The 26338-nt window shown below is 56.7% G+C and overlaps 2 protein-coding genes across 2 annotated transcripts in view; one reads left to right on the top strand and one right to left on the bottom strand.

Annotated features, from left to right (window-relative positions):
• Positions 1–8254, top strand: part of LOC109295515 — a 14919-nt gene extending 6665 nt beyond the window's left edge. The window contains exons 2-7 of the mRNA XM_019514435.1: positions 2426–2614; positions 5237–5338; positions 5802–5840; positions 6467–6549; positions 7025–7120; positions 7477–8254. Coding sequence (XP_019369980.1) covers positions 2426–2614; positions 5237–5338; positions 5802–5840; positions 6467–6549; positions 7025–7120; positions 7477–7539 — 572 coding nt within the window. The 3' untranslated portion in view covers positions 7540–8254. The remainder of the gene's footprint in view (positions 1–2425; positions 2615–5236; positions 5339–5801; positions 5841–6466; positions 6550–7024; positions 7121–7476) is intronic.
• A 3325-nt stretch (positions 8255–11579) lies between these two features.
• Positions 11580–24347, bottom strand: VANGL2 (VANGL planar cell polarity protein 2). Its single transcript, XM_019525182.1, has 8 exons — positions 22470–24347; positions 20442–20716; positions 19815–19935; positions 18195–18802; positions 16809–16945; positions 15497–15632; positions 15111–15342; positions 11580–14563 (listed from the first exon to the last, which is right to left on the bottom strand). The coding sequence occupies exons 2-8, from the start codon at positions 20510–20512 to the stop codon at positions 14303–14305; spliced, it is 1566 nt and encodes a 521-aa protein (XP_019380727.1). The 5' UTR covers positions 20513–20716; positions 22470–24347; the 3' UTR covers positions 11580–14302.
• Between the last annotated feature and the right edge of the window lie 1991 nt (positions 24348–26338).

The following is a 26338-nucleotide window of genomic DNA, read 5'->3' as shown; positions in this document are numbered from 1 at the left end:
CCTAGCAAAGCAGAAGCTTACGGGTTGGCTTTTGTAATTCAGAGGAACCGCCGGAAGGGTGGGGAAGGGTCATGATGGTGCAGTTGAGCTGCAATTTGGGTTGGGAAACTTCTTGAAAACGGTTTTGTGCTAAACCTCACAGAGCAGTGTTTGTGCAGAGGCAGATAGACTGAGTGACAGGGCATGAGTCACAGGCTTCTGGCAGGGCCTGGCCAAGCGGCTCCGTGCAGAGAAACTGGAGGCAGGATGGGGAAATCCTAGGAGCAGCTTAGTTCGGTGAACACACAGTGCTGCATCCCTGATGGGTGGTAGGAACCTATCCTGCCCTGGCAGCATCCAAGCCAGATGATCCAGCCTTACACCCAAGAGGTATCCATCACTCTGCTTTTCTGGAGCAGGGATAGGCCAGCCTGCCATGTATGTGCCAGAAGTAGCACAGGCAGCCTCTGTGCGTGGCATGCAGCAGGGGACAGGCAGATGGGGTACGGAGCTGAAAGCAAAGCAGCAGATCCGATTCCGGGAAGGTTCATTTGTGGCACACCTGCCAAAAAGGTTGGCCCCTGCTGCTCTAGAGGATAATCTTGCATCTATCTGGGCTCCTGGGGTAGATGCAGGGGGTCCCCACAGCTTTCACCATCACCATTGAAGGACAGCTGTCTTGCTGCGATGTCTTAGCCCTTACCCTACCCAGATGCTGATAGCCCCTACCCTCTTGCAGTGGGTCATGGTCAGCCCCAGGTGCAGGAAGAGGCTGATCCCAGTGATTGCGTGGAGATAGAAGTCATCTGGGATTTTACAGTGGTACCCAGCTTGCACATGAACTTGGGGGAGTGAGGACATGGCTTTAGCTGGGCTGTAATGACACAAGCTCATTACCCAGGTCTCTCCACCCTCTCCATAAGGTGGAACTTGTCTGGGTGACAGGTGCCAGGGTCAAAAGTAACTGCAGCACCCCAGGGCTCTTCCCCTTGCACCCTTGCCAGGGCAGTGCAAAGAGATCAGGGCACAAGCAATAATCAGGACCACATATCATGATGTGCTCAGCTTCCTTCCACCTCCAACAGGAAGGCACATGATGACATGCATGTGATGAAGCACCAGATGGTATCAGAGCTCCCACAAGACAAGCACGCGCTGAGGCAGATGCCATATACCCAGGGCTGGCTCACCCCACATCTTGGGGAGCTGCTGCCCAGCCCAGCCCAGCCCAGCCCAGCAGGGTCGGGGGATGCCCAGCACCAGGCAGGATGCTAAGGCCCCAGACCAATAACCCCTCCTCTCCTTACACAGCAGGTGGGGTAGGTGATTCCTGTTGTACCAATGATGTGTGGACACATACATATGCCCATACACACACGGACACACCCACGTGTGCACAGAGTCTGATGCGTTCCAGCCCCTAAGAACGTGCCACCAGTGTCCCAAGGGATATGGGAGCACAGGAGAGATGTGCGAAGCCATTGCTCCTCGTGCTGCCATTGTGGACCTGATATTTAGAGGCTCAACCAGGAGCAGCACAGAGTGGCTTTGAGGAGTAACCGCAGCAGCTGAGGGCTGAGCGAGGGTGTCCAGGGCCCAGGACCAGGGGCTGGACCTGCTCACCCACCAATTCAGCCTAGCACTGATCTCAATCTGCACAATGGTGCCCTTGCTGCCTGTTACGGAGCACCTCCAATTTACAGTGTAGCAAGGAAGAGGGGAATTGAGCTCTGACCCTCAAGAGAACAAGCACATGTCTAATGATCCCACCTTTTTCTTTGCACTTGAAACCCTGAGTCCTCAAGGCTGCAAGCTTTAGCTTTCCCTGTCTATCAATTCTCACACGAGCTCTTTGCACACTTGCACAGAGCCAAGCATTTTCCTCACACTTTCAGGACCATTTCTTTTGTTATGCACAGACCCTGAGACCCAGGGCAGTCAACAGCATTTACAACCAGAGCCTGCTGGATAGCACAGCAGGTTAGCTTAGATTTGGCAGACGGCTGGATGGCACAGGGCTAGAGGGAGATGCCAGGGGCTGTGCCAGCTCCTTGCCAGCCTGCAGCACCTCCATGGCCAGGACAAAGCTCAGCTGGTGACAGCTGAGGGAGCAGCCTGGGATACACCAGACACTTGCTGTCACAAGACATATATAAGTGCTTGTACAGGAGGGTCAGATGTAGCTTTGAGCAGGGGTTGGCCTGGACAGGACCTCGGGAAGACCCTGCCAACCCAATTCTGCTGTGATCCTGTGATTTTATGCAAACCTCCTAGATGACCATGGACACGTTTGTGCTGTTACTCATTAAATTCGGGTCTGGGGATTAATAAACTCAGTGATGGAGAGGGACTGTGGGCTGACACTGCATTTAAACAAGGTCTCGGTCTCCTGACCCGGCGCTGGCACTGTTGCCTGCTCACTTGTCACCAACTATTTTTTTTACAGTTACAAGAGCATCACCCCTAAATACTGGGCAAGTCAAACACATGCCAGAACCAGAGGGAGACTTCAACGGGACGACAAGGGAAACGGCCAGAAACACAGTGTGGATCCCAACCACTTTGGCTGGCCCTACAGAGGGCCCCACGGCTGCCCACACTATGAACAGGACAGACACGACTGCAGACAATGCCAGTAAGTCCTGGGAAGGGGTGGGGTGGGTCTCAAAGATACAGCCACCTGTATCTTTGCAAAAGGGGTTGGGCGAACCTCCCCAGCACCCTTCGGGAAGCAGAAAGGCAAGGACCTACTTAACACTGCACAACTACTTGTCTGCCCAGCCAGGGAGAGAACCAGGAGTCCTGCCCCTGGCAGCTGTAACCCAGATACTCCCCCCACCAGCTCAGCTGCACCCATTCGGGCTGGTTTCAGATCTAGGCTTTGCTCTGTTGCTCGTTAACTGGTGCCAGGTGACTGCTGGTTTCAATCCTGACACGCTCAAGACAGTTGGGGTAGCAGGGCCCACATCTGAGACGATCGCACTTTGCATGAGTATAGGTGACAACGGGATGCAGAGCACAAGAAACAGCCTGGCCCCTTGCAGCGTGTATCAATATTAACCAGCTAACGAGGAACATGTTATGGTTTCATCCGTGCAGCAGGCGGACCCCCAAGTGGCTCCTCCCAAATGGGTTTGATCTGTTCTTGCCCCTAAAACCAGAGAGGATCCCTGCTGTGCCGGATGCCTTCTCCATGGGATGCACCCTGGGAATTACTCACTTGGCTGATCTCAGGTGGAGCTTGCAGAGAAACCATTTGCAAAACCAGGGCCCGAGCAGAGACCTATGGCTCAGCAGATGAAATGCAAAGCTTTGCCAAGAGACAAGGGGCAGCTGCAACAATTTCCCAGCGATGGGTCTCTGGGACCATCCTGATTGCATAAAGAAAACAAGGGAAAATCCCAGGACACGCAGGGTCGGTGTCTTATACAGCCCTTCCTGAGCTGGGGAGCGAGCATAGAGGGTCCTCTGCTCCCCTGGGAGTTTGCTCAGGTAAACCCCTCAATTGTATTAATTGCAGCTACTGCAGAGAAAGACTCAAATCCCACCATGAGCCGCCAGCGAGAGCTCTGCTCGCTGCCCAGCCAGGGTCAAGCATACAGAGAGCCAGGAGCCAGGGCGGATGACCAGAGTAGCAGGGGTGCACCTGAAGCAGCACTGTTCCCATCCACAGCTTCAGTTTACCATCTAACCCAGCCTGCCCTTTAACCCGTCCCACCCCGCAGCCAGTTTATTCACCCAGCAAAAGGCAGGGTACAAATGCACCTTATAGAATAAGCAGATAGGAGACGCATAAGCTTTCAAAGCAGACGATCCCCAAATCAAGTCAAGCCTCAGCTGGGTCCCAGCCATTGGTGCTGGGCTTTCTGACGTGCCTCTTAGCACCATCTCGTGGTCAAACAGACAAGGCACCCTTGGAAAACATGGTAGTGGGGCTGGCCGCACACGCCCAGCACTGGAAAATCCAACACCTTCATAGGCAAATTAAAATGTACCTCTCCAGAAGATGAGGCAGGCCCTTTAGCCCAGCTGGGTGTCTAGGAAGCAGAGCCCCCAACTCCCCAGGTGACCCCCTCCTTGTGGCTGCCCAGCTAGCCCTGAGCCAAGGCTTTTATAGGGGGCTCAAGTACCCAGAATCCTCCTCGGGGCTGAGCATCCCTGAAAGACTGGCAGCTGGGATGACTGATCAGCTCTCTTTCCTTCACTGTGGCTCTCCCTAAGGGCTGCAGGGATCTGCAAGGACGTCCATGCTGGACCAGACCTCCCAGTCTCTGGCGTGTGGTCTTCTCTAGCTGCTGGGGATGAGCTGAATGCCCTCACAGAGCCAAGCTGGGGACACCTGGCCCCTAAAGTGGTGCCCCGATGCAGAGCAAGAGTGAAAAATGGTCCGGTGTCGGCCACCCCATGCGCAGTTCATACATGGACAGGTCATGCATGTCCGGTTCCGTGCCAGCCACCCCATGTATAGTTCATACATGTCCAGCTCAGTGCCAGCCACCCCATGTACAGTTCCTACATGCGCAGTTCAGACATGTACGGTTCAGTGCCAGCCGCCCCACATAAAATTCCCAGAATCACCTGAGTGATGTAGGAACTCAAATCCCACTGGAAATTAAAGAGATTTAGGTGCATTTGAAAATGGGGTTTGGGAGCCCAGCTCCCTCTCCAAACACCTCTTCTTCTCCTAACAAGCCTCAAGGGACACGAACGTGGTGGGAACATGTCCTGGCGTGCAGGTGGGTTCCTGAGCAAAGGGATCACAGCTTGGGGGGGCAAGAGCTCCACCATCACCTCCCTGCTGGGGCACTGTGATGGTCAGAGGTGTCTGCAATGCCCCCTTCCTGTTAAGCATGCCCTGGCATGTGCAACAGCTTTGGCTGCATCGCTCTGTGGTCCAGGGGTTACAGTGATGGGCTAGGGCTACCTGGGTCCTAGGCAAAGCTCTGCTTGGATCTGCTGCATGGGGGAGCCTTTACCCAGCGAGCGGGGGGGAGTCTTTCTCCTCCAGCCCTTTCTCTGCACAGTGCCGTGTGATGGGGACTGATGCATACCCTGAACCCAAACCAGTGGCTGGGTTGATGGCTCAGCTCATCCTACGACCACTGTGGGGCTGCGTGCTCACAGCCAGGGACTTGCCCTGGAGTCCCACGGATCTGCAGTGCCAGAGCTGTGCACTTTTGCACCTGCTGAAGACTGGGCCCTCCAGCAGGGTTTTACCCTCTCCCACGGACTCATTTCTTTCCCTCTTCCTTTGCAGAAGTTTCCAGCTCCCTCTCCCCCAAGTACTGGTCCCCCATTATCTTTGTGGTGCTTGCCTTGATCGTCCTGTTCTTCACGTACCGGAGGAAACACGGGCGAGGTGAGGTCTGGGCAAAAGGCCCGGTCAGACTCGCTGCTGCTCTCACGGGGCTTTCTTTGCCTCTCCCTGCTGGCTGCCCCTGACTACGCGCCCTCGAACCTGGCACCACTGCCAGGTCCCAGCTGCGTTGGTGCAAATGCAGGCTAACCTCCGGCGACTCGGAGTTTGCACAACCCAGGTCAGATCCTGCCCAGCTCCCACTGCAGCCACTCCAAAGTGCCTGCACTTGGAGAGTCCCCCCTGCTGCTGGCCATGAGTGGGGCTTGGACACGGTGGGCTGCTCCCAGTCCCACCAGGAGTGGGCAGCACTGTGCCCGCACTTCATTTCACAGCCTGGAGTGAATTAAATCTGAATTAAAACCGCCCCCTCTATGCCCCCAGCCTGACAAATGCAGATGAGCGTGAAGAGCTGTTATTCCCCTGGTTATTTTTACTCACCACTTCCTTTGGTTTTGTACCTCAGGCACCAGCAGCCGCGCAGCGTCAATGGCTGACTCCTCAGGTACGATTCAGGCCTTGATTTATGCAGGGGGAGGCCCATCTCCATGGTCTCTGGCCACCTCTGAATCACGATGGGGCCCAGAAGGGGCCCAGTGGTTTAGGAGCAGGCATTTCATGGACTCTCCACATGACGCCAGCTCCTAAACCTGATAGGCTTTGGGGAAACCCATCCCTCTTATCAGCCCTTTACTGTGCTTGACAGGGGAGAGGATGATAGCAGCCCCCTCCTGGCTTCCCTGTCAGAGAGAACATGTGCAATGAAAAGCACCACAGATGCATTTAAGGACCTCGGTGGTTTTCAACTATTTGCAGTGGGGAGTGTGGGTGGAAAAGCCCATCCGTCTTTCAGGACTTCCTCTCTCCCATTTTCCTATTGGTGCTGCCATGTTAGGTGCTGCACGTGTTTTGGCTTCCCAGGGCCATCTGCACTTAGTCTGGAGGAGTGCCAGGAGCTGCACAAACAGAGCAGCATGTGGGGCAAAGCCCTGAGAGATACCTCAAACTACCCTTGAAATGGAGGCACTTAGCTACGGGGCTGGTGAACACAGCAGGTTTGAGGCACTTGCTTTCATGGCCTCACTGGTTCTCTCGCTGCGCATATCCCCACGCTGCTCCCTTGCCTTGCAGACTCCGACATGCCCATTGTTCCTGACCCCGACCAGCACCGTGTTTCTCACCGGGAGAAAAGACCGTCCTTCCCCGGGAAGCAGGTACAAGTTCCTAAATCTCCTCACCCACCAGAGAAGCAGCTGGGAGCTTCACCTGCTGGCACGCAGCTTTTCCAAGACCCTAAGTAGAGACCTTAAGTGGAGTGGGGTCTTTGCAGTAGGGTTGCACAAAAACACAGGCAGGGCCTGAGCTGATCCCGGGGGAGCAGCATCACGATAACGTTGGACCGGGACGGGTGCACATCCCATTCTCAGGCCCAGATCCACACGGCGCTTTGGTACCTAACTGCTATGGGCACCAAGTGCCTGTAGGGACCGGGCCGTAGCACTCATGGAAGCATTGCTCAGTGGTTAAACCATGCAAGCGGTGATCTGGGTTGCAGGCTGCCCACATCCCCTGGAGACTTTGCGGTGGCAGTGGCTGCATGGGGGTGACCCAGCACTGCTGGCACTGCCTCTGTGCTACACCAGGCTGCACAGACTGGCCTGCTGCAGCTCCTCTTTTGCTTCACCCCAGAGGCCAACGGACACAGGGACGCCAGTGGCAGAGATGCCTCCAAGCGCAGAGATGATGGAGTCAGTCTTCTGCAAGCCAGACTCATCCTTACACCAGGTGAGCGGTGGGTTGGCACAAGCAGGTCCCCCAACATGAATCACTCCACGTTGCAGCCTTCCAGCCCCTCTATCCCATGGCCCGCTCTGTCCCAGTGACTGGACACCTGCCACATGGTTTCCATGCTGGGGGACCTTCTCCTGGCTCTGCTTAGGGTCACCTGGTTCTGGTCCGGGCAATCCCATGGCCGCAATCCAGTTCTCACCTCTGCATCCCAGGATTGCTAGCTGTGTGCTAGTTTTGCAGCTTGCAAGGTGGCAGAGAGCCCCAGCATGGAGTTGGCAGCTGGGGGCCTCCCGCTGCAGGGCGTGTGCCTCCTTTCTGCCGGGCCTGATTTTGCTTCTCTCATTTAACAGGCTGCCGTGTCCATAACAGCTGAAGTCTCTGACAGCTGTCCCAGGACCTCAGGGGATGATTAACCCTCCCAGCCCCTCTCCCTGGACTGAACATAGTGAAACCAAAAGGCTTCTTATGCAGCCTCTGCCCACTAGCCCCAGCACCCCTGACCAGTTTGTACCCACTGGAGAAGGACAACTGGGAAGGCGACACTCCCTCCTTACACAGCACTGCTCCTCATGCTGCATGGGTGGTGGTGAGGCCCCATTTCACAGAGGGGGAAACTGAGGCACGGAGCGATGAGGTCTGAGACATGACTAGTATGTGCATGCTGCCTTGCCCTCACTGGCACGAGCTCCCATAGCAGCAAACACATGGTAGTACCCAGGGTCCATGCCCAGGGCCCTGGGCAAACTCAGGTGGGTTGCAGCTCCTGCCACTGCATTTCACGCGTAGCATCACCTTGATTGCATTCAAGTTGCAAATCAGCCCTTGCATGCCACATTGATGCCCCCCATGCCCGGCCTGGAGCAGAGCGGGGATGCGAAGCCCAGGTCTCCTGTTAGGTAGCCTGGCACCGGACTACATTCCCTGCCCTTGCTTTGCCCACGGCTCCAACTAAGACTGAGCATGTGTATAAGTGATACTGAGCTGAGCAAGGGGATACGTTCAGCTGGGATCGAGACCTTGTCTTCATTCGCTGCGACAGTCCTGACGTTGGCAGGGCAGGGGAGCATGCGTGCAGGTTGCTGGCTGCTCCAATAAAGCAGTATTTCATGTCAGGGACCCGACGATCCTGAGCTGGGGGTTACAGGCCTGCAGCTCTGTGTCCAAACCCAGCTCCTCTCTCCCTCTGCCTCCCTGGGGCCCGAACGCCCCCACAGACACCGCTCCCACCTGTCAGCAGGCAGGGGAGAAATGACACATTACAGCCAAAGCTCTTCGCTTCCTCTCAGGCAGCACTGAAGCATTCGCCAGAGCTGCCTTTTCCTCCCTCTTCATCTCTGGGTCTTTGAAGAGCCCCAGAATTTGGGGTGGGGGCATCACTGCACTGGGGCCAGCTGGGACTTCCAGCTCTGTTGCTCTTTCTGTCTGAGTGACGGGGGGATTCGGACTCCTGGGGGAACCACCTGGGGCCTGGCTGCTGATCCAGGAGGGGGTTTTGTAGCACGCATGTACACACGTGCCTGAACGGGTACATGCAAGAGCACATGCATGCACCTATGCTGTTTGTGCTGGTGCAGTGAGCTGCCTCAGAGCACGCAGGCTTCCTGTGCTTGTGGGTGTTTTTACATCGGCTTGGCAGTGACAAGGTGAGATTCACACCTCCTCAGTGCTGGGGAAGTCCTGAAGGGTGGAGGATGGGAAACGGCCTCTTCCAGCCCCAACTTCTCAGGGCCAGGCCACAGGAGTTGCTGCAGCCCGGAGGACTCCCTGCCTGTAATCCCTGCACCCATCGGAAGCTGTACATGAGGGGGGTGCTCCCACTCAAGCAGCTCTTTGTCCTTTGAGTGGGTCCAGATCACAGGATCTTTGAAAATGAGGGTGGGAAGGAAACCCAGGAGGTCGCATCTAGTCCAACCCTCTGCTCCAAGCAGGACCAGCCCCAACTACATCATCCCAGCCAAGGCTTTGTCTAGCTAGGTCCTAAAAACATATGAAGATGGAGATGCCACCACGTCGCTGGGCAGCTTGTTCCAGTGCTTCACCACCCTCCTGGTGAGAAAGTTTTCCCTAATATCCAACCTACATTTCCCTTGCTGCAATTTGAGCCCATTGCTCCTTGTTCTGTCATCAGCCACCACCAAGAACCATCCAGCTCCGTCCTCTTTGCAACAAAAAGCTCTAGCCCCGGGGTAAATCAGAGCAGCCTCCAAGCATTCTAAAGGCCCGCAACCCTTCTGCATCAGCCCTCAGCTCCACACAAGCCCCTGCCCAAACCACACTCAGCCTGTACAAGCCAGCAGCAAATTGGCACCCACCCCCAGCTTGCCCTTGCCCTGCCAGCCCAGCTCCCCTGTCACACCCAGCAGCATCCAGACTCTCCCAGCAGAGCCCCGCAGTGGGAATTCATTCCCGTGTCTGTGCTCCAGACCCTGACCTGGCTCAGCTGGTCCAGGAGGGCTTGGTCTGCACCAGCCAGTTGGAACAAGCTCGTTAGGCAAAACAAGCTGCAGATTGGGTCTCCTGGGCCTGTGCCTTCATCAGGCATTCGTCAGGGCTTCGTCTGCCTTTCAAGTGTGGATCTGTATTCTGCTCCCTGCTTGCCAGCCTGGCAGGAGCTCCCCTGAGCCCCCACAGTGCACGCCAGATTCGTTATGCCTGGGTCATCAAGTCTCCTTGGCAAACGGGGCAGACTGGGGGCAGCAAGACCGATGGGTTTCCATTGTCCCCATACACAGGGGAACGGCTGCCTTGCCAGTGCCTGGGAGCAGCTGGGTGCTGGGTGCATCGCCCCTGCAGCCACTCCCTGGGTGAGCAGGACACCTGGTGGCTACACTGGGGAATGACAGGGTGCCACCTGCTCCCTTTTGGGCGCAGTCTGGTCCATAGATTTCATAGATTTCTAGGGTCAGAAGGGACCCATTAGATCATCGAGTCCATTCCAGCACCCGCTGCTGCCCTCTCCCCTCTGAGCCTCCCCCCCCCAAGGACTCTCCTCCCAGCACCATTCACCCCTCCCACTCACCTGCTCCTTGACTTCCAGCTGCTGCACATCTGCACCATTCCCACATCCAGCATCTCACCCATTCCTTGCCTCTCACAGGCTGCAGTCCCTCCACTTACTATCTTCCTGCTTCAGGCACCACAACACATAGGGGACACAGGACATGCCCTCCTCTTGCTCCATCTGCCAGGCCACACACTGTCCCAGATGCTGCATTCCCTCTCCATGGCTTGCAGGTCTCTGATGGGATGATTGCTAAGCTCAGGACCACTTTTCTCTCCCCGCACAGCTGGAAGGGAGGGAGTCAGAGCTGCAGGATTGCAGTGTCTGGCTGACCTAGGCTGAGACCCACCTGTGGAGCAAGTTCTGTAAGAAGGTGATATCAAAGACATAAGAAATGCCATTTACTGGGCCAGAGCAGTCTAAGGGAGAGAGCAGAGGCTAAGGGGGAAGGTGACCAGGGCATGTGCAACTTGCTTCTCTCCTGCTGCAACTTGCAGCAGTCAGAGGTTTAGGAAGGTCTGACTTAGAGGCAGCCTCTTTACCTACCACATTCAATACCTACCAATGGTCCTTTTCTCCAAAAACCCATGGGAGTGACTGGGAACAAGAAGCTGAATAGGAGCAAACTGTGCCCTTGTTGCCAAGAAGTCTAATGGCATCCTGGGCTGCATCAGTAGGAGTGTTGCCACTGCCAGTAGTTCAAGGGAAGTGATTCTTCCCCTCTGTTCAGCACTGGGGATGCCACATCTGGAGTGCTGTGTCCAGTTGTGGGCCCCCCACTACAGACAGGATGTGGATGAGTTGGAGAGAGTCCAGCAGAGGGCAACGAAAACAATTCAGGGGCTGGGGCACAGGACTTGTGAGGAGTGGCTGAGGGACCTGGGCTGATTTAGTCTGCAGAAGAGAAGACTGAGGGGGATTTAATAGCAATCTTCAATTCCCTGCAGCGGGGTTGCAAAGAGGACGAAGCTGGACTGTTCTCAGTGGTGGCGGATAGCAGGACAAGGAGCAATGGGCTCAAGCTGCAGCAAAGGAGGTTTAGGTTGGATATTAGGAAAAGCTTTCTCACTGGGAGAGTAGTGAAGCACTGGAACAGGTACCCTAGAGAGGTGGTGGAGTCTCCATCCTTGGAGGTGTTTAAGACCCGGCTAGACAAAGCTTTGGCTGGGATGATGTAGCTGGGGATAGTCTTGCTTGGAGCAGGGGCTGGACTAGATGTGACCTCCTGAGGTCCCTTCCCACCCTCATTGTCCATGATCCTATGAACTGGCCCAGTTACCTCTCGGAGTAGATTAAGCCAATAACCCCCACCAGTTCTTGCAGCAACAAATCCACAAGTTAATTACTTGCTGTGTGAAAAAGCTCTCCCTCTGGTCAGGTGTAAACCAACCGCTCCAGTCACGGTCACAGCTTCCACCCTTGAGCGAAGCAACAAGCAAGGGGAGAAAGAAGCAAAATGTCAAATGTATTTATTTTATAAAAAAAAAAAAAAAAAGAATTGTACAATTTTAATTCCTCTATTCATGAAAAAATGAAGGTCCTACATTGGCGGCGGCAAGGCCTTGATCCACTGCAAACTGTAAAAACAAGCTTTTTATATATTAAAAAACAATTTTACATTTTACAACTTTCTACACGCATGCACAACGGGTTGGCTCTGTAAAAAAAAGGGGGGGGGGGATGTTCTCCTTAAACTTAGAATTGGGGAAAAGGAAAACCAAAGGAGTCTACATTTACAACCTCGCTCCAGCCAAGAGCCGGGTTTGTTTTTTCTTCTTTTTTGCAGTTAAAAAAAAAACCAACAAAATTCCTATCCCCGCAAATGTGACAGAAAGGAGCACATGGAGTCCGGCACTGAGCCAGGAGCAGTGTTGGCAAAAACAACCCCCCAGGGGCTTGGAGAAGGAGAGCACAAAAAGGCAGGTGGGATGGTATCAGGGTGCAAGTGGTGGAGGACATCCTGGAGACAGATGTGGGCATGCAGCATCCTCTGCAAGCCAGAGGTTTGGCTTGCTCTTGGGATCTGGGATTTGGAAGGTCACGGTGCAGGGGGTTGCTCTCCCACAGCTGGCGGGTGCAAAGCCTCTGAAGTCGCGGTCAGACCCAGCGGCTTCAAGCAGTGAGGTGACCTGGGGTAGGAAGGGGTGAAATTGGTGTAGGCACAAAGGCTGAACCCTTAGCTGGGGTTAAAGAAGGCGCCCTACCCCAGGGACATGGCAGGGCACTAACGGAGGTGCCCACAAATGGAGATGTCCTACCCCAAAGACATGGTAGGGCACTAACGGAGATGCCCACTAACAGAGATGCCCTACCCCAGGGACATGGTGCTACAAAGGGTAAGAGTTAGAGAAGCTCCCTGAAGTGCTCACTATTGCTACAGGCTTCACACGGAAGAAGCCCAGAGACCGCGGTGATGGGCAGCAATGTACCACCCTGCGGTGGGGACAGACAGGCATCGACAGGGTTGGCAGCTCCAGCCTGGAGGGCTCTTAGCTGGCTTCTCCAGGAGGTCACACGAGTGGAAACCCCCTTGCAACAGTATCAAGGGGGACAGGGAGGGGATCTAGTCTTAAAACTAAAAGGAACAAGAAGCTTAAACATCACAATCCTGACTTCCTAGGGCAAAACACTGCCACCCTCCCACCCCCCTCCTGGAAAATCACAGTCCTCAAATCCTCGCAGTGCTTCAAAAACCCAACAGACGGAAACAAAATCACAGTGAGGAAACCTGGCAGGTCCTACCGAAAAACAACCCCACACTGGGACGACACACGTGAGCACCTCGCACAGCACAGACGGCAGCACAATGACAGCCCCCCCACCCTCCCCGCGGCCCAGCCGGCGCGAAGAACCCCGTAGAAAACGCGTGAGGTATTTGCAGCCCTAGAGAGAGAGATGCCGCGGCCAGGTCCGAGAGTAGAAACGACCAGAGAGAGGACCCCCGCCCGCCCGGGGAGAGCCCATCGTAATGTTTGCCTGGCTGTGCTGGGGTGGGCAGAGGGCAGTGCCCACTCTGCTCCCACCCCGGTGCAGACCATGGCATAGGCACAATTCATACAGGCCCATGGGACAGGGGGTCCCATCGGAGTGATGGGCTGGGACGACAACTACACCGCGGGGACAACCAGAGATGCACACACAAGCAGGGGCCTGGCCCAGGGCACGACACGGACAGCGAGTGACTGAGCCTGTTCTCTGGGGAAAAAAATCAAGGCGGATGGGGTGGGGAGAGGGAAACCTTCGGGTCCTCAAGGCAATGGAGACGGAGAGGGCTCAGCTACAGACAAGAGCAAACAGGGCCATAGGTGCCACTATCGCCAGCCACGTGCCTGCACAGACCGGGGACTGGATGCCTGGAGAGCCCTTTGCATTGCTCATAGCTGATGCCTGCATGAAAGCCCTTTGCTAGTGCTGGGATCCATGCAAAAGGGGCTTGGCCGAGAGGAAGAATCAAACCAGGACATTGAAGGGGGCCAGGACAGGCTTGGGGGTGGCGGTCACTGCTTAGAAGACACAGATCAGGTGTTGGATGGGGGTGAAGAGGGAGTTACCACTTAAAAAACCTCTTACTCTTCAAAAACCAGTTCTGTGTTGTTGCTGCTGCTATGGGAAGCCCCGCGGGAGATCTTTCTGCACCAGGCCTCTCAGCAGAAGGGCCGAAAGGGTGGTTTCTTCTTGCCTGTGGTGGGCCAGGGGAAGTTGGTGTAGCTGCTGTGGCATTTCAGAGGTGCCGGCCAGCTTCCCGCGGCTTCCAATGAGGGCATCGCCAGCCCCAAATCCGAAACCTCCGGGGAGGCTGTGAAAGGCCAGAGATGGGACAGTCCCGAGAGGAACGGAGCCTGGGCACTTGGAGATGCTGGTGAGAAAGTTCACGGAAGTAGCCCTTGAAATCTGGCACTAAATGCAGGGTCCTGGCTTGGCTGAGATGCTGCCTGCACCCCCGGGGAGATTGCTACAAGAATCTGGGTTTGGGAGGGAATGGGGATGGGGGGACAGAGAAAGGCTCTGAGCCCCAAGTGGAGACGACAAGAGACAGAGGGGTCATGGCGAGGCCTTGGGGAGGCAACAGGCTCGTGTGCTGGTTGGAGGTGCTTCCCCTGATGCTCGCCGGGGACCGCGGCAAAGGGTCCGGGGCGCATCCTGCCCCTCTCCCCCCACCCCACGCCCTTTTCAGTTCACACCGAGGTCTCTGACTGCAGCCTCATGACAAACTTGTGTGACTTGGGGTCCACGAACTCCTCGGAGAGCTTGAAGAAGGGGATCTTCTTGGTGCTCACCACCAGGCTGAAGTCATGGCGCTTGAGAAGGAAGACCACGCCGTCCTTCAGGCCATTGGTCACAGGCTCCTCGCTGACCAGAGTCCACTGCTTGGCCAGCCAGCGGTCCTTGTGGTACTGGATGGTGGGCCCAGCGCTCAGGTACCGCTCCAGGAAGGCCTGGGGGAGAGAGAGGAGATGGGGGTTGGTCTCAGCAGGGGCAAGTCTGTGGTCAGCTTGCCTAATGGCCATGGGAACAAGCCAGCTCCAGCCACAGAAATGCTCACCTAGCTACAGCAATGTGGGCTGTAATGGCTCAGAAGCTACCCTTGGTGACTGGACCTGTTGCCCTCAGCCCTCCCCACAGCTGGAAATGCAAACCCAGATGCCACAGGGAACCTTTCTCCAAGGGATGGGGTACATGGCAGCTCCCAGACCATGCAGCAGGCCCTTGGTGGAAGAGCTGGGGAAGGTGCTAGGAGCCTGGTCCCCATCATGAGGTCTCCGTGCCTGCTAATCCACCTGCTATCCCGAAGCCTGCACCAGAGCTTGCAACACTCTGCAGAGATGGATCCTGCAGGGTGTAACAATCCAGCACCCAGCTCTGCAGAGGCCTCTTCTGGCCAGGGGTGTCCCTGGCAACGGGCCAAGCAAGCAGGGAGCAAGCCAGATGGAGTGCCAACTGCTGTCGGGGAGGAGGGGGCTTTTCCCCGCAGCCCCCTCCTACCTTGGGAGTCATGTCGTGGGTGATGCAGAACTCCAGGTGCTGCAGGATGCTCTCCATGGTGTGGTAGGGCTGCTGCTTGGTGGTGCGCAGGTACTTCTGCATAGCGCGGGCCATGGAGGCAAAGATGGCCTGGGCTGCTTCCCGCGGGTCCATGATCTCTCGCGGGTTCTTCTGGTCCTCCTCTTGCAGTCGCTTGATGTGGGTGAAGGCTTCCTCCACAGCCACTACCAACCTGTGGAGGGAAGGGATCCCATGATAGCACCGTGACCTGGCCGGCTGGTCCCATGGGAGACACAGGCATGGATCCCGGCTGCCCCAGTGGAGAGCTGCAGGGCACCGCAGGGCCCTCACTGCCATCCCTGGTGGCCTGCCCCCACCTCCCGTACCTGGCGCGCCGCTTTCGCACCCGCCGCTCGTGCTCTGCCTCTTCATAGTAGTACTCGTTGTGGCTGTTGTCACGCCGCCGGGCGGCCGCAGCGATCACGGCCCGCGACTGGCCCGTGGAGTTATTCGTTGAGTTCTCTGCAAGGGGAGTGGAAGGTTAAATACAGGGGGGTGGTCTTGCAGCCGGGGTCCACATTTCCCAATCCCAGCCATGACGCAGCTCTCTGCAGCCATGGTGTAGACATGACCAGGGACCCCTGCCCTATCTAGGGTGCCTGTTAACATGGCCACATGCATGAGCTGGTGCGGCCAGAAACCCATGTGTGGCACACAGAGGGTAAAGGTAAGGTATTAGCACTGGGGACGGCAAATGCATTGGTATACACAGTGATTGCTCAGAAAAAGAGGATAATCCAGCAGGAAAGGCAGCAGAGAAGCTGCCTTCACCAGGAGCAGGGACATGGGATCATTGAAAATATATTAAAGACCTTTTCCAGCAGCAAGATATTGGTTGCGGTGGCCCCCCTGCTTTCCCTGGGGCAAATTCAGGTGTGACACTTGTATTGTGTCAGGGTTGATGGTAGTTTTACTAAGAGCTTAGATGATGTATGGTTTGGACAGGGCTGATCCTGCCTCAGGCAGGGGGCTGGACCAGATGGGACCTCAGAAAGTCCCTCTAGCCTCATGGCTCTGTGATTTCTAAGATGCTGCCTGGACAGAAAGGGTTGTTAAAAAATAAACCAAGCTCTGTGCTGAGGCTGGAAGGGATGGGAGAGCCATCTATAAAGACAACAGGTGGGTTCATTCCTCCTTATAACTCAGCTCAGACCCCGCGCACCCAACACAGTTTCACAAGAGTACTTGGTTCTTCTACTGGTATAAAATTGGAGCAGATACATGGCCAACAGCCCTGCGCTGCAGTAAACCCCAGGGGGAATTACCCAGGGGGAAATCAAGTATAGCTCTACCCTGGAATAAATGCTGTCTGTGCAGGATGGCTGTTAGCTCAAGGCAAATGAGTCGTTACCTATTCCCCCTCCACTTTAGGGTATGGCATTGCACACGGCCACCCTGGGAGAGTAGGCTGTGTGTCTGCTCCAGACCCCAAGGTGACCCTAACCCTAACCTTAATCCCCAAGGTACCAAAGCAAATGGAAATCACAGAAGCAGGTGGTGCCTCCAGGCTGGCAGGTCTGTGCAGCGACGGCAGGGCTGGGATGGGTTAGGATAGAAAGCAAGGGGTGATAGGGACACCGTCAACACAGAGAGAACAGACAGCGACGGGTGGGGAGAGATTAGAAGCCGCGAGCTCACCCTCGCCGAGGGAATACACCTTGAACCCGGACATTTTCTTGGACAGGACGGATTTTGGCAGGTTGAGGAGGGCGGGGTTGTAGACGGGGAAATCATGGTAATAGTTCTCCAGGATCCACACGGCCACTCGCTGGATGCTGCGGAGAGACCCAGCCGGGGCCAGGGGGGCAGGGACACAAAACAACCAGTTAGAGCCATGCGGCAGGGCGCACAGAGGGGGACACGAGAGGAAGGTGGCGGCGCGCTGGACCTGGCAACCCCGTGCTCAGCACTGCAGGGCCTCTATGGACAGCCCTCCCTGAGGATATGGCAGTGGCACTGCCCTGGGTGCCCTACTGCTGCCCCCTCCCAGCTGCCACAGTACAGACATGGAGCCTGGAGGGACCCCTCCCCAGCTCCCAGCCTGGCAGGGACTCGGCAGGGACCCGCTGCATCCTGCCTGCAGCTTCACAGTTGTCCAGCAGGGAGCAGCAGCACACACGTACACATGCTGGCTGGGCCGTGTCACACATACACATGAGCACTCATGCACACAGACACACCCGTGGACGCACACATGTGCACACAGAGATCTGGTAAAATGCAGAGGGCAGAATTTTACACACACACATACACACCCATGCACTTACACACATGCGCAGACAGATTTGGTAAAATGCAGAGGGCAGCGTTTTACACACACACACACATACACGTGCACACGAGATCTGGTAAAATGCAGAGGGCAACTTTTTACACACACATGCACATGTGCACACACACACATGTATACATACACATAATCCTGTGTAGCAGAGGTGGGTGGCATGTGTGAACACCAGTGCAGGCACACACACAGAGAGACAATCCCATGCAGCAGAGGCTTAGTGGTGCGCTTGAACATGTGTGCACACAGGCATGTAAATACACATGCACAGCCTCACATGTGTACAGAGGAACAATCCAATACTGCAGAGACTGGTAGCACATGCAAATACACGAGCACATACATACACCTCATGCACAGAGCAGTAATCCCATGCTGCAGAGGCTAGTACTGCATGCAAACACACATGCACATACATACACACAAAGCAACGGTCCCATGCTGCCAAGACTAGTAGCACATGCAAACACACATGCACATGCACACACACAGAAATGATTCCATGCTGCAGGGGCTAGTAGCACATGCAAACACACGTGCATGTGCATGCACACAGAGCAACGATCCCATGCTGCAGGGGCTAGTAGCACATGCAAACACATGTGCATGCACACACAGCCACGATCCCATGCTGCAGGTGCTGGCAGTGCACGTGAGCACATGTGCACATGCACGTGTCCACACACGCAGCATTTCCCTCTGCGAGAAATGAATCCCTGGGCCTCGTGGCTTCCCCTCACCTGAGGTGGCCGACATTGTAGAAGCGGCTGGCCCCATCGGTGGAGCGCACCACCTTGAGCGTGAACTGGGGCTGGAGCTGGCGCAGCTCCAGCAGCACCACGGCCAGGTAATGGACAAAGAGCAGGGCGTCCACCAGCGACACGGCGTACTGCACGATGCCCTGGTAGTCGCGGTCCCGCGAGTCTAGGATGCGCACGCCATAGAAGAGCCAGTAGGAGACGACCAGCAGGAAGACGAGCACCATCAGCAGGGCCCGGAAGACGAAGACGCGGGGGAAGAAAGCCTTGGGGCGCCGGAAGAAGAGGGCCCAACTGCCCAGCAGCAGAATGAGCAGCTTGAAGGCCACGGAGATGAAGAGCCCCTCGCAGGGCGTGCCACAGGGCTCCAGCTCCTCCCGCCACAGCAGCTGGGGCAGCAGCATGAAGGCCAGTGGGGTGAGGAAGGACAGCAGTGCCAACGCCCCGCCCAGCGAGACGCCCAGGTGGCGCGAGCAGTCCAGGTGGGCACTGTCCTCCATGTCCTTGGTGATGCGCGTGATGTCATCGTGCGAGATGCTGTGCTCCGATGTCCCCGTCACCACCGTCGTGGTCTCGCCCCAGTTGTCGTCCTGCAGGGGAGGAGGAAAGGGTTAATGACCCTGGGTTTTCTCAGGGGCAGCAAGTGGGGTCAGACCCACTGTCCTGCCCAGCTACCCACTACCACCACCTAGCGTGGGTGCAGCTGGCCTTGCCCAGGTCCCCAAATCCAACCCAGACCTGACCTGCAGGCTTTCCATTTTCATCGCCAAGCCCTATCCATGGAGGCCAGGATCGCTAGTCCCATTCCACAGAGAGCAAAACTGAGGCACAGAGTGGCTAAGCAACTTGCCTCAGGTCAACCAGCAGGGCAGTAGCCAAGCAGGAATGGGATGCAGGAATCCAGGCCCTCTGTTTTGTTCTGGGCACCAGGTGCAACCCCTTAGGATTCAAGGCAGCACGAGCACATTTGGCCCCATGCCCCTCCTTCCTTGGTGATGCCCCTGCCAACTCAACCCCGGGCAGAATAGAGCCTGCATGTTGCGCTTTGATGCAGCTCTGGCGATGTCCAGCAACCATCCAAGCTCACCAGGAGCCAGAGAGATAGCCTCACCGATCTGTTCTCCCTCCTGACTGCCCCTGGAGCCAGGCTCGAGGGCACACACCAGCCCAGGACTGGACGCCTGCTAGCATGAGAGATGCCCGGAAACCTCAGCTCCCGCCAGCCCTGGCAAACTGACTTGCTGCCAGCTTTCTTCCTCCAGGAGCTGGTTTATTTTCTCCTTGTGAAATGCCAGGAACTGTCACACAAAGGGCAACGGATACCAGGTGAGCTGCCAGGCTCCACGCCCCAGACCTGCTCCTGGGCCACGCAGAGCTGAGGCAAGGTGCGGCAGGGCCTCTCCGAGGTATTTGGCAATGACACGCAAGCTGAACTGCGAGGTGATGTTTTCATGGAGCCCCTGGCCTTCCAAGAGGCTTTGTGAGATTGGGTCTAGCAGGCGGCAGGCTGCAGCCGTTCATGCGTGGCATTACGCACACGTAGGCATGGGTTGAAGAGCCGCAGGGAGAATGCTTCCTCCCTCCCCTTCAGCCCCTTCTCACCCTCTCGTCCCCTCGGGTTGACTCGTTGTCCAGGAGGGGCTCGCCGGGGGCCTGGATGGTCACTGACTTGTCGCCGCGGCTCCCGTCTCGGCTTTTGGAGCGGTGCCGGTCCCGCCGGTCTCTGGGGGAGAGAAAAGACCCCACATGGAGTGAAGAGGGGGCTACTGGACCAGCTTAGCTAGGGCAGGGGGTGGATGTCAGCAGGAACAAGCTGCATACTCTTCATGGATGCCCATGGCAAGACATCAGGTAATGGGGGGCCCTGCCACTGCCATCCCCTGGCAGTGGATATTGCCATGAAAGCAAAGCTCCATGCGCATGTGTTGGGGGTCTCTGGGCACATCCACTTCCCTTCCCCAGGTACCCCCAGGCCAATGCCAGGGACCCTGCCCCTTGCTTCTCAAGGAGTGGTAAAGGGTTGGAGCAAGGGGGACATCCGGGGTGCTTCATTCAAAGACACACACGATGTGGGGAGATGAGGAGACCCCTCCTGAGACACTACCAGAGCTGTGTGGGGACCCTCCCACCCCTCATGCCTCTCCTCTTCTCCAGGGGATCTCTCCCAACCCCAAAGAGCATGCCTAGATCAACCCCCCTCCGCAATCCAACCTCCCACCCTGGCCTCACCGATGCTTGCGGGAGCTCCGCGAATGCCCCGACTTGTAGGAGTAGCCCGAGTACTGCGACTCGTTGTCCATGTTGTCGGAGCGCCGCGCCTTGTAGCGCTCCACGTTGATGGACTTGGCCCGTCCGGGCCCGGGGACGGCCGCCAAGGCGGCCGCGGCCTCCTTGAGAGCGGGCTTCTTCAGGCCCAGGGGCGCCTTCAGGAAGTCGACTTTCACCCGGAGGGACTCTATTTTGATCAGCTGGCGGGGCTCCTCTCAGAAGAAAATGATGTCCTGCTGCAGGGGGAGAGATGGAGACTGGTGCAATTAAACCCATGGAGGCGGCTGCAAGCTACCTAACCCCAATGCACCCCAAAGGGTGTGCATTGCTGCTCTCCCCAGTTAAACTCCCCCCAGCACACCGGTCTCTGCCAGCATGGTCAGAGAGGCCTGCTCTTGCCCAGAGCCCGTGCATTCAGGGAGATGATGACTTTCTTCTCAAACACTACAGAAAGGGGGAAGGTTGTTCCCATCACTTCCCCCATTGGAGCCAACTGCCATGGCAAGGGTGGTGCTTTCCACCCCTGTCATGCTCAGTCGCACCCAGCACTTGCTTTGCTGTGTGTTTGTACAGCTCCTAGCACATCTGGAGGTGGCAATCTCCAGGAAAAATGATGCATTTTTAACAGCTGGAAATAGCCTAGAAACTTCGTGTCTCCAAGCAGCCAGCTCAGAGGAGCAGCTGGGCACAAAAGGGAGACCTCAGGGAAGCACAGATGCCACCTCCTCCCAGGGGTGAGCAGACTTGTCACCCCCCCGATTCAGGGGCAAGCAGCAACCTTTACATCCCAGCCCTGCTTCCCCCAATCCCCCCCCCTCCTCCCCACAGGAGTAAGCACCGTTCAGCCCCGGAGCTACAAACCCTGCTGCACCCAGTGCCCAGTGACACCCCCCTGTCCTTGCCACGCAGGGTGCACCACAGGCAAGAGGCGGCCGGGGCCAGGGTGGGCCCGATGCAACGTGGCGTGTTACCAGGGAAATGCCATTTCCAGAAAAGAAAACCCAAATGTCTTTTGGCCTTTTCCAAGGCCCCCCTGCCTCGGGGAGGGGGCCAGGGCGGGGTGGGCATCCTTTTGTCCATGATGCTGGATTCTCTCACATTTATCACTATGGAAACAAAAGCCCCCCCACCCTGGTTGTCTAGGAGATGGCAACAAGGCCTGGGAGCTCGAAGAAACACAAGCAGAAAGAGAAAGCCCCCCCTTTGCAGCCCCCCTCATCTCTGGGTTTGGTCTGAAAGGAAGGATCGGATTTCTGCCGGGAACAATACGGGACCGGGCCGGGGCGGGCGGGCAAGCAGCCCTCCCTGGGCAGGGGGCCGGGCGCGCTTTGTCCCTGGCCTATTCATTAGCGCCATTAGGAGATTTACACCGGGCTGTGTTCCCTGCTGCTCTGCTCCCAGCAGCCAGCCAGAGCGGGGAGGGGGTGGCCCTGCCAGCAGCCTGTGGCCCGGCTGGCCCCTCTGTGCAGAGTGCCCGGGCAGGCCCTCCGTCCACCGCCGGCTCCCAGCCGTGTGCATGCATGCGTGTATACATCAGTGCATGCCCCTACCCAGGCACAGCTGCACACACGCAGCCTCATGTGGACACAGCCACTCCCCCCTTGCACACGCAGGCTCCCTCTTTACATTCTCCAGGTCATGCCTATAGGCACACCCCACCCAAGCGCTTGAACCTCCTGATTCCAAGTTCCCCCTCGTCACCCCTTTGCACACAGCTCCCCACATGGTAGTACCTTGCACATTTACGTGCCTTCTGGCATGCTCATGTTTGCCAACATGCACGTGCAACCGTGCATTTCCTCCTGCCTGCCCTAGTGCAAACTAAATTCAATCCTGCCACCTGTTACATGTTGCTATGGAATCTGTGACCTTCACCCTGCTGAGAGTCCAAGACTGGCCCCGAGGGAAGGAAGAGGTGACCTCCCTGCTCCGCACGCCTGGGAACCAGGAGTCCTGGCCTCATGCCCTGCACGCATGGCGGGAACTCACCGGCTCAGCGCAGGAGGGAGCAGGGGCAGCAGTGGTGATGCAGAAGGCCTGGTTCCCCCTACGGCGAATCAGTCACCAAGACCTCTGTGCATCCTGTGCTCTTGGTGGCAACTGGCAGCCAGATCCTGATGGGTGCAGCAGGCGACAAGCCTCCACATCTGGAGTAGCTCAGGCGTGGGGCATCTGCTTTGGGTTCCCACGGGGAAGCTGCAGAGGGAGAAAGGAGATGAGTGCATGAGGTCTCCTGCTGCAGCCAGTGCAGTGCTGGGGTGTCCAGGAAGGGTCCCAGGGCTCAAAAGGGTAGATCGTGCTAGCATCCACCTCCCCAACCCCAGCCCAGCTCCACTGAAACCCATCAGCTACATCACAACACAGGCCACCAACCCACCAGTGCATGGCCAGACCCTCGGACGATGACTCAAGACAGGGGCTTTGAATGGACAGTGGCGCCTGGGGTCTAGAACAAGAACCTCCAGCCCAGGACCAACTCCGGGACCATCCAGCCTGGTCTTTCTGATTAGCTTGTAGCATTGATCAAGCCAAAAGACCTGCTCCAGCCAGCCCCTCAGAGGAATGCCAGCCTCTGCCAATGCTCCGAGCCAAAGCACTCATCTTTTCTTTTTAATTCTGTTTCCAGGCCAAATCCAGTCTGAATTAAATTCCACATTTTGAGTGAGCAGAGCTCCAACATTCAAGTGTGTGGTGCTACCACCGGCCAGTCTCCTCCCTCCCAGACTCTTCACCTTGGGGCTTCAGATGCTCCCAAATCCATGGATGTACTTACATGCAAGCTCCAAGCCCGGAGGCTTTGGGGTTCAGATGCCTCCCAGTCTCACGTGCCCCGAGTCAGAAGGCGCAAGATAGAGGGAAAGCTTCAATGCAACCCCCCATCACTATCAACTGTGTAGGCAAAATCCTCGCGTTGGAGGCATTGTAGACTCTTGCCTGCCCGCAGCACAAGGGACAGGCCTTTACCCTCTAACGTTGGGTCATTCGAGGCCAAGATGACGGCATCTCTCATCCTGCACCCTTGCGCCTGAAGCAGACCGGCTCTAACATCTCCATCCCCACCAGTGCTATTTCCCCCTGAGCTTTCCAAGCCGAAAAAAACAGCTCTGTTCAAAATGTTTCTAAAACACACATTTTTAAATGGGACCAGACTTCATGTGCCAATCTTTTGTGTGGGTCTGAAAACAGCCCCCCCTGTTTTTTGACAGGGATTTTGCAGGGTGGGCAGAGGGTAGAAAAAGCCCAGTCCACAGGATTTTCCCTTTGAGTCCTCTGTTTTACAGCCAGCCTTGCTCATCGTGTAGGTTTTGCTACATGCAAATGCAGTGTTGCTATAATTACCCAGGTACAGCCAAGGTAGGATGCACCCCCAGAGATGGAGCCACGTACATAAGCACAAAGATGCTGGCGATGCTGTAGCTGCTTTATTGACCCCCAGAACATGTGGTGAGGTGCAAAGAAGCCGTTATTTCTGCTCTTCTGCATCCAGAGTCTCCGTGGCATTGGGCACTGCATAGACCCGGCAAAGCCTCTGCCCTGGGAATCCCATTCGAGGCAAGGGCAGGGGACTGTCCCTGTTTCAGGCAGAGACACGGAGGTGACAGTGGAGCTGGGACAAGGACCCACGTAAGTGCAGCCCTCCCTGAGCTCAGAGTTGGCTCCTTCGCTGTCTCCACTGTGCATTTCGCAGGGCCGGGGTGGGAGACAGCAGTGAGCTTCACAGCACCCGAGGCAGTGAGTGGCAGCCAGGTAGCGTGAGAACCCGGCAGCCTCACGTCACAGCAGGACCAGGAGTGTCTATTCGGCGTATCCCCCAATCCTTTGGGGAAGGGAGCAGACACAGGTGGGCACAGGTGGGCACCAGGCCTGTCCCTGCTCCGGCACCCAGCTCCCAAAGGGAGGTAACAATTTGCGCTGATCTCAAAGCACCCGTTGCATGGTGAAAGGGCCTGCCAGTGGTAATTCCTGGCCCCTCAAGGCTCCCCACTGGGTGCAAAGGGTGCTCAGGTATACAAGAGCATCTGCAAAGACCTGGCCGGGATGCTTTCAGGCTGGGCACTGGGATCTCTGCATCTCACCACCTCTGAGATGAGTTCTGACAAGTCTCAGCCCATCTTGTGCCAGGGGCGTGCCTGCATCTCACATGTTCCTAGCTCTTTTGCTGGCCTCTCTTACTGAGGACATCAGGGCATGGGGGTCCTCTCAAGGGGGCTTGCTAGGTTTAAGCAGAGGATATGGGGCTTACCCCAGCTTGTTACCCGTGTCCTGGGGCTGTCCCCCTGGTCCACAACACAGCACGACACCCAGCAAACTCCAAGGGAGGCATAAGCCACCCCCACGGCAGAGGGGTTTGCTCTATTAAGACTCAATTGCAGAAGTAAAGTGAAGCATTGCTGCCCACCCCCTGCACCAGCTAAACCAAGCTGGCTTCACCCCCCAGCCTCCCTGCAGCTATGGTCTTGGTTGCAAGGCGGGTTACCCAGAGGTCAGTCCTGGGGGAGTCGGCAGCCCTGGATATTGAGAGGGGGCATCATTTCTCAGCTTGCAAACTGGCCCCCTGCCGTGAGTCTCCCCCTGCGTGTTCACATGCCCCAGCGAGCCTGCCCTCTTCAAGTGAAGAAAGCGCAGCTGGGAGACAAGCTTACCACGACGCACCGGCCACCAGGATCGAACCTACAGCACTGAGCCCAAGCGGCGACCCCCCTGGGGTTCACCAGGACCAGGCTCTGACTGTCTACGATAGGGAGATGCGAACATGCACACAAAGCCATGGCATCTCTGTTACATGCAGCAGATGTGTGTGGTTTTGCAGGTCAGGCTCCTAGCAGAAGGGAAATCAATTATGTGGAGGCCGGGTCTGCTTGGAGTGCAACTGGCGCTGCTGCCTTATGCAAGCTGGTCCTGGGACAGAGGCTCACAGCTGCACGCAGCCTTCTCCCGGGGACCGCGCCAGGGCCCACCCCCAGAATGGGCTCTGAACACAGGCAAGCTCTTCTGCAGCTCAGGGCCCAGAGAAACAAAGTCAACCCTACAGCATGCTTGTCTGCCTGACACTGAACACTTGCTCACACGCAGAGAAAAGCAGCTGGGAGACACGGTGCCACTTCCAAGTGAGGGGTGGTTACAATGGCACCTGCCACTTTGCAGCCACATAGCTCTGAGCTCCTCCCAAAAAACTTCCCTGCCAAACACAAGGACAGATTTCAAGAGCAACAAAAGATGTGGGGTCTCCTCCAAGAGTCCCAATCTTTGGAACCGGGGCACCCCCAAGCTGAAGGCCCTGATCGAGGAGCACAGGGGGCCGGGGCGGCTTTGATGGCCACACTAGAGCTCTGGCCTCAGGCCTAAGAGAGCCAGCAGAGCTGCTTTGGGAGGCAGCAAGGGCGGCTGCAGCCGCTCCCAACCCCAGAGCTGCAAACAAGGGAGCAAAGCCAACTGCTGGGCAAGGAGGGGCAGGGGTGGCAGGGGGGCGGAGACCAATTCATCAGCCCCTGCCAGCTCTGTTTGCAAACAAAGCAGCCAGCTGGCAATTTCCTTCCCCACATGTCCCCCCTGCACCTGCCCTGCTAGGCCAGGGAGCTTCCTGGGGTAATAATGCAATAATGCAAGAGGAGGGCAGGGGCTGCTGGGCTCCAGGGCTCTGCCCAGCACCCTCTCAGGGGTTGTCTCTACACATGCATTTACACCGGCATAAATTTACTGCGCAATAAGTTACTGCACAGTAAGCAGGAATAGGCCGGTGTCTACATGTGCAGGCATTAAAGCACATTAACCCTGCGAGGACTGATTTGGGACTAAAGTTAGCCCCAGGTCAGTCCACACATACAATGTTACTGCATAGTAAGGCCCCTACACGTGTG

This window comes from Gavialis gangeticus, unplaced genomic scaffold (assembly GCF_001723915.1).
Source record: "Gavialis gangeticus isolate Ggan-Ray unplaced genomic scaffold, GavGan_comp1, whole genome shotgun sequence".
NCBI classification, from domain to species: Eukaryota; Metazoa; Chordata; order Crocodylia; family Gavialidae; genus Gavialis; species Gavialis gangeticus.
Note: the sequence above shows the minus strand (reverse complement) of the source record. Positions and strands in the feature narration are given on the sequence as shown.